A 9638-nucleotide genomic window follows, 5' to 3' on the forward strand; every position below is an offset into this window, starting at 1 on the left:
TCACCAGCATTACACAAAGAAGAAACCTGGGAATACAAGTCATCTTTCTGCTTCTAAAATTCACTCTCAACTCAAAGATGAACACAGCAGTGCTCTGATATAGAAAATGTATTCCTCAAACTGACATTGCAGCATAAAATATTGTCCCCATCCCAACTCGTTTCTACTCTAATTTTTAAATTCCTTTCGAGTAACTGCAGAGGTAATCCAGAAAGCTTAGACAGGTAAGAGTTGTTGTTTCTTGTAGATCCTGGCCCCAGTGTACTGAAAAGAACCAAGACATGACAGGTCTCAAGAAGGTGTATGGTTACGCAGCAAAGTGTCTGGTGTCCTACATCACTCAAATAAAACCTTCCAAAAGTAAAAATTCCTCCTCAAAGTGAAGATTTGCCTTTCTTAAATGACTCCAATTATTATGCTGTAAAAATATGCCCGATGTGACGTTCCTCACATCAAAACAAGAAGATTTAACAATCCAGAAAGACCAACAAGAAAAAAGATCAAATATAAATATGCCACAAATACGCTTGCAAAAGAGTTCCTGTAAATTGTTTTGTTATTTAAGTTACTGTTTCACCAAAATATTTTCTCTGCAGATATGGGTAGGGCAGTCTTCTGCTCTTTGTACTTCAGTTCAACATGCAATTGATCTGTGATAAGCACTGCAATACTCAGCATAGAAGCACATAACCTACTAGCATAAACTCCTCAACACAGTTAACCTGCTTCATTACTCAATTTTTCTTCTCCATTTCTAGTATACCTGAAAAAAAGTTCTGCCCCTCTCAGCTACAAGTCAATAAAAAAACTTACTATGTAATACTGCTGTGTACCTACTGAATAAATATTACAGGAGTCAAAGGATTGTTTCAATTGCTAGGTTGGCTTTGGCAAAACACGAATTGGAATAACATACACTTCACACATTTGAGTAGGGGACGCTGCAACATTTAACAGATACGAAATAAAATAAATCTTAGATTTCTAGAACTGTCAGTACACAGGATTCCCAAGTTGTTTTGAATACAGGAGCAGAGTAATCAATTTTCAAGGAAAGCCACATAGTCAGTCAATCTGGCCAACTGCTGTTCATTTGGAATTGGTGGAAGCGGAGCAGGTTCTACAAAGATAAAACAAATGCATCATTAATGAAAGTTAAGAAAGCAAATCCATCCACAATACCATCCATCACAACAGTAAGGAAAAAATTAAATGCATCAGACTGTTAAACAGTCTTATGGGACATATCTTAACTGTATCTCCTACCTATGCAGCTTTAGCTGACATTATTTTTCTGCTATCTGCAACGTTAAGGAGTCCAAGAGTTACTAACAGCAAAGATAGCTGTAACAAGTTCCAGTCTCCAAAATTTTTTTTGCATATGCTGGAGTCTGAATAATGAAGACTGACACTACTTCCACTTGACAAAAAAGCTCCTGGAGCTCTTCGATTGCTACCTTCCTTACAAGTTGCCATGCTGAAGATACCGAATAAGTCTACTGGGTTATCTGACTAACAAAACACAGCAAAGTACTGCATGGGTTGCGGGAGAATGCAGGGCACATGCAGATCCTTATTAAATGCCAGCTAACCTGAGAATACAGTTTAAAAATAGGTTGAAGACAAGTGACTAAAGCCAGGGAGATACTAGGAATTCAAAATCAAAAATATAAAATAGCAGGAACATTTGCATTTACTCTTCCTGAAGAGTTAACAGACTAGCATACAGGATACAGTTAAAGTAGACATACTGCTGAGGGCTCCAAGTACATGACAGAGGAGGCCAACAATCGAAAGAATGCTTTCACAAAACATGACCCCAGCTCTTGAAATTGTCTTGGAATTAAACCTGTAAATTTAAGACACTTGTGGCAACTGTGTTAGACACAGCAAGCCACCAATTCAGAGCTGCTGTCACTATCTTGCGAACAACAGACAACAGTGTTTTGAGAATCAGCATGACACAACATATTACACCTCAATCTATAGTTGAGCTCTGAGGAAAACCAGAAGATTGCTTTCTTCTACAGGGAAGACTTCAGAAGTCCCACAATCACACAAAAGCAACAAAACCTGCTCAGAGTTGCTTTGTGAAGAAACTGCCTGTAAGTCACAAGTTTTCACCAAAATCCTTTGTTTTACAGGGGCTGTCTACCCCTTCTTTGGAATCTGCTCCCTACTTCAGCTATGGAAGTCGGAATCTCGGGCACTCCTTAAAATGCAAGGGAAAACAGAGGGAGAAATATGTTTACATAGCACCGGATAGGGGTGGGCTTTTTTGAGGCGAGGAATGACAACATTCACTTCTCTAGGACCCAATTCCCATTTTGCAGTGCTGGTGAAATTGTTTTGATATTAATCACACAAGTTTAGATATATGCAAGTAGAGTATATATAAACAGAAAGTACCTGATGAAGGAATAAATCTGTTAAAGGAAGCTTCCAGCACACCTGAAGAAAAACACAACAGAAATTAGCGCAGTGGACCAATTTTAAACAGTTCTATACATCAAGCCAAAACTGGATAAAAATGTAATCAGAATTAAGCCTGTTCATTTAGCTATGAAATAAAACATGGTAAAAAGCAGAATACCCGAGGCTCAGCTGGTTAGACACGCAGCTTCAAAATAGATTACAACCTCCTGCCTCTTTCTTTCGCCTCAAAAATAGTTCTCGCACTCCCTTTTGGAAAAGAACCGCATGTAACTCTCAGTACTTGTAAGCACTGAATATTTTGCAACCAGTTCGTGAAAAAACTGATCACATGCAAAAGCTCAGGACACTGGTTGGTTATGTGCTGCGAGGGATAAATTCCAACACCTTGCCTGGCACATGTTTGTTATAATGTTCTGGGCTCTGAACACCTAAAAATTCTGCCCATAAAAACAGTGTGTTTTCTTAGCCTAATAGATGTTGCCCTTTCAGATACACTGTAATTTGGCTCCTTCTTCCAGAGCTGCACTGTGCAGTTTAAGAGCAGTCATTTCATCTCTGCCTTCATAGCTTAACATTTATTTTTGCCTCAGCCAGCCATAGATACTGCTTTAGCAAAAAAAAAACCCAAGTATTTTTGCTGGCTGAGCTTTGCAGGAAGAGATATTCTGTTATCAACATCATGACAGTGAAGAAAAGATCCAGTAGAATAAGTTTTAAAAAGCAAAGGGAATTATACCAACAACTTGAGCTCCTCAGAACACAAAGATCCACTAGGTCCCTGCCCAAAGAAGTTCTACTTCTCCTGAAAAAAATCTCAGGTTCAAAATGGTATATTTTTACTCATCTTTATTAGATTAAGACATGTCATTCGAGGTCATCCAACTTATGTTCCACTGAGTCAGAGCCAGCAGCAGAGGAGGAGCAGGAGAAATCATAGCATATCCTGTCCACTTTTGTTTAAAAAAGTTAATTTGAGGATGTAGTTTAATCCAAACTACTTGTAACCCCAAACCAAACCCACTACTTTGTACTTCCTACATTTTATAAACATTGCGTGTTTTACAGTGGCATAAGCCCCCATACAAATATCTAAAAGAACACTGTGCAAAATTTTAATTAGAAATTAACATCTCATTACTAGAAAATGCTAAACTCAACGTCTAACGAAATAACAGCTCCACCTACCTGGCTTTTTAGGCATTACCATACGAGTTGAAAAGTCTGCTTGCCAGCCCTGTTCTAATACACCTGAAAAGGTATTTTTACATTTGTAAGAACAAGTATCTTACATAATCGCTAGAAATGCAAAATAAAGTGCACATTAAGACCTGTAGAAAAGCATCTCAGTACACTGCCTATATTCCACAACTCTAAGACATATTTTTGTAAGCATTTAGACATTCAGTTCGACAAATAAGCTCATGAAAGTAATAATAGCACACAAAACTAGGTTAACCCACTACCTTCAGTCTTCCCTCATTGCAGAATTGCTTTAACACTTCTACCTATAGAAGGTGAGGATAACCAAAGGTAACTAGTGGCAATTAATAAAATCAAACACTTATCCAGAACCAAGACATTTATCTCTATTCACTGCCTCATCACTACTCTTTTATAATAGTCTCAGAATTTGTATACATGTACCTATTTACCATCACTTACAGCTCTCTGATCTCAATCATCTGTAGAAAAACTATTCAGTGAACAAATGCAAAGTACCTTTCACAGCTTCTTCTACAGGAAGCCCCACAAAGGCTGCAAAATCATCTGCAACTATTGAGGTATATGCCTGAGAAACCAGTCCAAAGGCTCGTCTCCTAGTTGCATCTAAGAAGATATAAACACCGTAAGCAGACAGTAGACTAATCTCCATAACTAGAAAATCTGAGAAAGTTTTTCCAATTCTAATACATTTGGAAAACCACTACCACCCTTAAAGCTAGTATTTTACAAGTTCCCTCTCCGTTCCCACAATTCACTGAGGTACCACAGTCAGCAGTCAGAGACAACAGCTTGCTCTGTGCCAGGACAAAACCCCTCAGAGACCGCATTTGACTTCCAAATGCGGCATCTGGGGTACTACCACCGGTATGTAAACCAATTTAGGAAACTGCTTCCAATAGCATTCTCCACTTGCAAAAAGCTTGCGTGTCAAACAGTTCAGAATCAGAAAAAAAAATCATGAAAAAAGCAGCTAGTCAAAGTATCCATGTATCTTTAACCACATCTGCTTTGATACCGAGGTATCTCCAAATCAGTTGTTTCTAAAGCTACAGAGAATTTGTTATTGCAAAATACTTCGGAAGGCTTTTTAGCAGTCTGTGCTGCCCTCTAGTAGCAAGACTTTGCACGTTAGTGTTGCACAGACTCACTAAAACATTTGTCTAAAGCCACATTTAAAAGAAAACCCTTTTCGTAAGCGTCACAAGGCTCTGAAATGCCAAGCCAAGTTCCCTAGACTACTGGTTAAAAGTCTGATAAAACTGGATAACTAATGGTCTATTTTGCTATTACAGAACAAAACATATAGTGTATGAAATTCCAGTACGAAAGAATATACAATCACCCACACAATCCTAATAAAAACAATTTCATTTGTTTCTACAAGTTTTTGTAATGAGCTTTTTATTTACACCTGATACCTAAAATCCGTTAAGTAAAACCTATAAGAAGTTGGCAACGGTCTCCTGACCACTTCTGATTTTTCAGAATAATAAGTAGTCATTTGTCTACTTGTCTATTTGTTTGAGCACACAAATAATTTAACGCGACATATAGTTCCACGCTACCTACAGGAGTTCAATTTGTACCTCTAAGTGCTTCCATGATTGGTTGAACAGTCTCAGACCACTGATGCGCACTGATTGTTGTGTAGATTCCTGGGAAGTCTCTCTGCCAGATTCTTTGTCCTACTGACCAGACTGCACCAAGTTCAGCATTTGCCTGTTGTGACAAAAAAACCTAAACAGTTAATCCAGAATGGTGTATTCTCTACAGTGACCATTCTGTATAAACCCATATTCACTCCCCTCCTTTTCCCATTGCAAGAGGATATCACAATACCTGTAACAATGAACAGACAAGCATTGGGAAATCTTGTTCTAGCAGGTATCACCGCTGCAAACTCCCTCATCCATCCTCTGCCAAAACTTTATCGCCCACATACACAATGCCTGCTCACGTGTCAGTTATACCAATCCAGGCAGGCATACCAGCTAAAACAAACCCACATACACAACGCCTGCTCACGTGTCAGTTATACAATCCAGGCAGGCATACCAGCTAAAACAATCCTGGAGGATAGTTTGCACTCAGGCTGCTGACCGGGGTTGCAAAAGGACAGGCACAGCTTATTTTCTGCTTAGAGAGATGCTTGCTTCTTCAGTAGAGGCTTTATACAGTGCAGTGGCTGTTTGCACAGTGAAGGCAATTTTCAAATGGAAAGTCTTGAAGTGTTGACAACAGGTCACAGTTAATATGGTGCCATACTCACTACAACTGCTCTCCCACTACTGGTTTTAAGGATGTGCTGGTTTTGGCTGGGATAGAGTTAGTTTTCCTTCATAGTAGCTAGTATGGGGCTGCGTTTTGGATTTGTGCTGAAAACTGTGTTGATAACACAGGGATGTTTTCGTTGTTGCTGAGCAGTGCTTACACAGAGTCAAGGCCTTTTCTGCTCCTTACCCCACCCCACCCGGGAGTGGGCTGGGGGTGCACAAGGAGTTGGGAGACAGCTGACCCCAACTGACCAAAGGGATATTCCATACCATATGACATCATGCTCAGTATATAAGCTGGGGGAAGAAGAAGGAAGAGGGGGACGTTCGGAGTGATGGCGTTTGTCTTCCCAAGTAACCGTTACACATGATGGAGCCCTGCTTTCCTGGGGATGGCTGAACACCTGCCTGCCGAGGGGAAGTAGTGAATGAATTCCTTGTTTGGCTTTGCTTGTGCGCACGGCTTTTGCTTTCCCTATTTAAACTGTCTTTATCTGAACCCATAAGTTTTCTCACTTTTACTCTCCCAATTCCCTCCCCGATCCCGTTGAGGGGCAGTGAGCAAGCAGCTGTGTGGTGCCTAGTTGTCGGCTGGGGTTAAACCACACCAAAGGGCGACTTCTACTGTGTTGCACATTGTCCTTTGGTCAACTAGACTCCAGAACACCCTGTCAGAATTGCAACCAAACACCAAATTGGGTAATAAAGTCATATTTTCAACTGTAAGGAGAACTGAATTGTTTCTGAAGTTGAGACTCATACCAATCGTTACTTGACACAAGTAGCAGAAGATTCATCGACACATACACATAAGGAAATACTATGCTTTGAGGTGTAACCTCCCCAAAATAATTCATGCAATGAGTTTCCCCCACCAAGAACGATGCTTCACATGAAATGCAAGTTACACCAAAAAGGCCAGATTATTCACAGAATATTGCTGTGCAACAAATACAGCAGGTTTCAGAGAAAGGACAAGTAAAATTTGGTCCAGATGACTACTGACTCAACTGATGTGACTCCTTTTTTCTTGAAAGAGAAAGAAAATAATTTCAGAACCACCTGACAGGTCCCTTTTGACCATGAGGTTTCTTAATACAAACTACAGAACACTTGTTTCCTTGTAAATATCATCTCAAACTAAGATGATATTTACCTAACCTAACAACAGTAAAGTCTGGAAGCATTTCTGGTATTGTATTTAGCTAAATCCTCAAAATGCATCTTTGATCCAAACGGAGTGCAAAACAAGTGCCTTCAGAAAGTTAATCAATTTGAAGACTCAGCTTATCTGAAGCGACTTTTCACTACACAAAGTATTCTGCACTCTCAGTGTGGAATGCGGCCCCATCCCCCAGTCGGATCCATTGCTTTCCTCCAGCTGACTACTCTTTATCACAAGGCTTTCTACTAAAAAGTCTACAGATTTACTGAATTCTATTGCACCAAATTACTTGGGAAGGAAAAGAGGTAACAGATGAGCAACTAGGAGATCTTAAAGACCAACATGCCATCTGCTGGGCAAGCATTTCACAGCACAGAACTGAGCCCAAGGCTACTCACCAAACTGAATCCTTGGGGGGAAAAAAAAAGTCCTTATTTGCAAGGACTGTTTGAAACTGGTTTAGTATCAAACAGCATTTTATGAAGTACTTACAGATTTGATAGCAGGAGGGATTCTTTTCCAAAGATACCGTGCATTATTCCTAAAAAAATTAATTAAAAATACTTCTCAGTAACCAAATGTTTGCTACAAGGAGACACCAAAAGTTTTGTTGAGATGCTATAATTAACACAGTCTTAGCGCTTTAAAATATTCCTTCTATGTCTACTGAAGTAGAAAAACAAAGTTACTCTCAAGTAGACAACATGACTGCCATAATACAACAAATAGTTCATTAACTGCCTCATTTAACACCAGTTTAGAAAAGGTTTTTCATTTATCTACCCCAGGCAGCATTTCACAGAAGTTAGTTTTGCATTTTTATTTTTTGAATAGCTGCATCTGTGACAAACGCATGTACAAAGAGTAACTTTTTATAGTGTCAGTAGTCATTTAGACCAGTGGTCTCCAAACTTGGATCATGCACTTCTAGCAGAAAAACATTTTTGAGCATGCACCCCCAGTATATGCATATGTATTTATAAGTTATATACATGTACTACTGTATTAATATATTATGTACATTATAAAGCATACAAATATAGAAGTTAAAAAGGATGAAATAAACACCATTTAAAGATCTTTTTATGTTACTTCTTAATAGTACAAAATTACTTTCTTCATGTGCCCACACCCCACTTTGCATACCAAAGATTTAGACTGTTTTGTGCAGGTTCTTCCCAACCCAGCTTTGTCACATACATTCTGGAGATTTGGACATATTGAAATATTTAGTCACTGATCTTTAGAGCACAGAAGTCAAACTGAAATGGTTACAAATTCTCAGAAAGATTTAAAAATGCAAAATAGAGAAAAAGATTCACTGCTTTTCATTAAAGCACAATCCTAAAACTCCACAATTCTAAAACTTCAAATTCATTTGAACCAAGGTTATTTGCATTAAATCTAATACTCAGTATCGGCATTCAGGGAATTTGCCCCGAAAGAATATACATCTACCATGCAACAAAACACTCAAATCTTCGAATCCCCACACCAATGCTTACTTTGGCTTGCTAATCAAACATGGCAGTGTCATTTATTCTGCCTGAATAAATAATCAGCAATTTCTCAATAAAACCCCAAACACAGCAAATCAACAGGGACATGGTAATAATCCACCAGACCGAATTCCAAGGATTACTGCTTCGTGCAGATTTAGCTCATTTAAGCCAACGGTATCCCTCATTTTTAACACGGACAGTTTAGAGTTATCCTGTTGTAATTATACACAAGGAGGAGCATGCAATCTTACTCAAAAAACAAATGCAGCCTTGAAAAGCTACAAATTAAAACACTGAAGTGTTCAACACTTTCCAAAGGAGCCAATTTCACTATTTAAGGAACTTTCTTCCTAAAGCCAATCTGTTTCCCTGCAGTTCAAAAGGGTGAGCAGGAGCAAACAAAGGAGAATAATTTTCCTGACAGAGCAAGGGGTGAAAGAGACTTAATTCCATTAATTTTTTTTTTTTAAATTTTGTTAGTCACACAACCAATTACTAATATTCTGGCAACTACAGCTCAAGCCAATAGTGACAAATTCGTTATCTGAAGTTAAAGATTAATACCAGCCACTTACATGTCATTATGCAACAGGTATAAAGCTAGAAGTTGGCCATAAACAAGGGGTGTTGCAATTCCTCCAGGGGCCTAAAAAACAAGTACAAATAATTTGGTTACATATCTTAAGAACAAGGTATCTTACAAAATACACCAGATAGCCAAGTTTAATGAAATCTGAACATTCGAAGACAGCTAATGGTTTTTTACACCACATAATAGGTCTGGACAAATTGCCAGAGTTTACGGTTGTATCTTACAATGACGAGTTAACCTGCACATGCCAGAAGTTTTACTTCGAAAACTTAGTTTGTTTTGCTGCATGAATAAAGTAAGGTTACATCTTTCTAATGTTCTAGCTTATGCTCATGAAAGTGGTAACCATCTCGCTTTACAGTTCCACACAAACAGCTGTTCTTAGGCGCTCACGATTTCATCTATCTTGAGCTGAACTTCAGTTCAATTCAGGACACTCCACCAGA

The 9638-nt window shown here is 38.7% G+C and overlaps 1 protein-coding gene across 1 annotated transcript; it reads right to left on the reverse strand.

Moving 5' to 3' along the window:
- Window positions 1-564: 564 nt before the first annotated feature.
- Window positions 565-9242, reverse strand: COPS8 (COP9 signalosome subunit 8). The gene is made up of 7 exons (XM_009581428.1): window positions 9176-9242; window positions 7591-7639; window positions 5247-5379; window positions 4156-4263; window positions 3622-3684; window positions 2410-2451; window positions 565-1120 (listed from the first exon to the last, which is right to left on the reverse strand). Coding segments are annotated over exons 1-7 (477 nt in total). The 5' UTR covers window positions 9178-9242; the 3' UTR covers window positions 565-1040.
- Window positions 9243-9638: the final 396 nt, after the last annotated feature.

Source organism: Fulmarus glacialis, unplaced genomic scaffold (genome assembly GCF_000690835.1).
Source record: "Fulmarus glacialis isolate BGI_N327 unplaced genomic scaffold, ASM69083v1 scaffold3197, whole genome shotgun sequence".
Lineage (NCBI taxonomy): Eukaryota > Metazoa > Chordata > Aves > Procellariiformes > Procellariidae > Fulmarus > Fulmarus glacialis.

Coding starts and splice junctions, on each gene's coding strand:
- COPS8 (XM_009581428.1), bottom strand. Junction 5,380..7,590: donor TCCCTCCTGCTATCAAATCT/GTAAGTACTTCA, acceptor TTGTCACAACAG/GCAAATGCTGAACTTGGTGC. Junction 1,121..2,409: donor CAGATTTATTCCTTCATCAG/GTACTTTCTGTT, acceptor TTATCTTTGTAG/AACCTGCTCCGCTTCCACCA.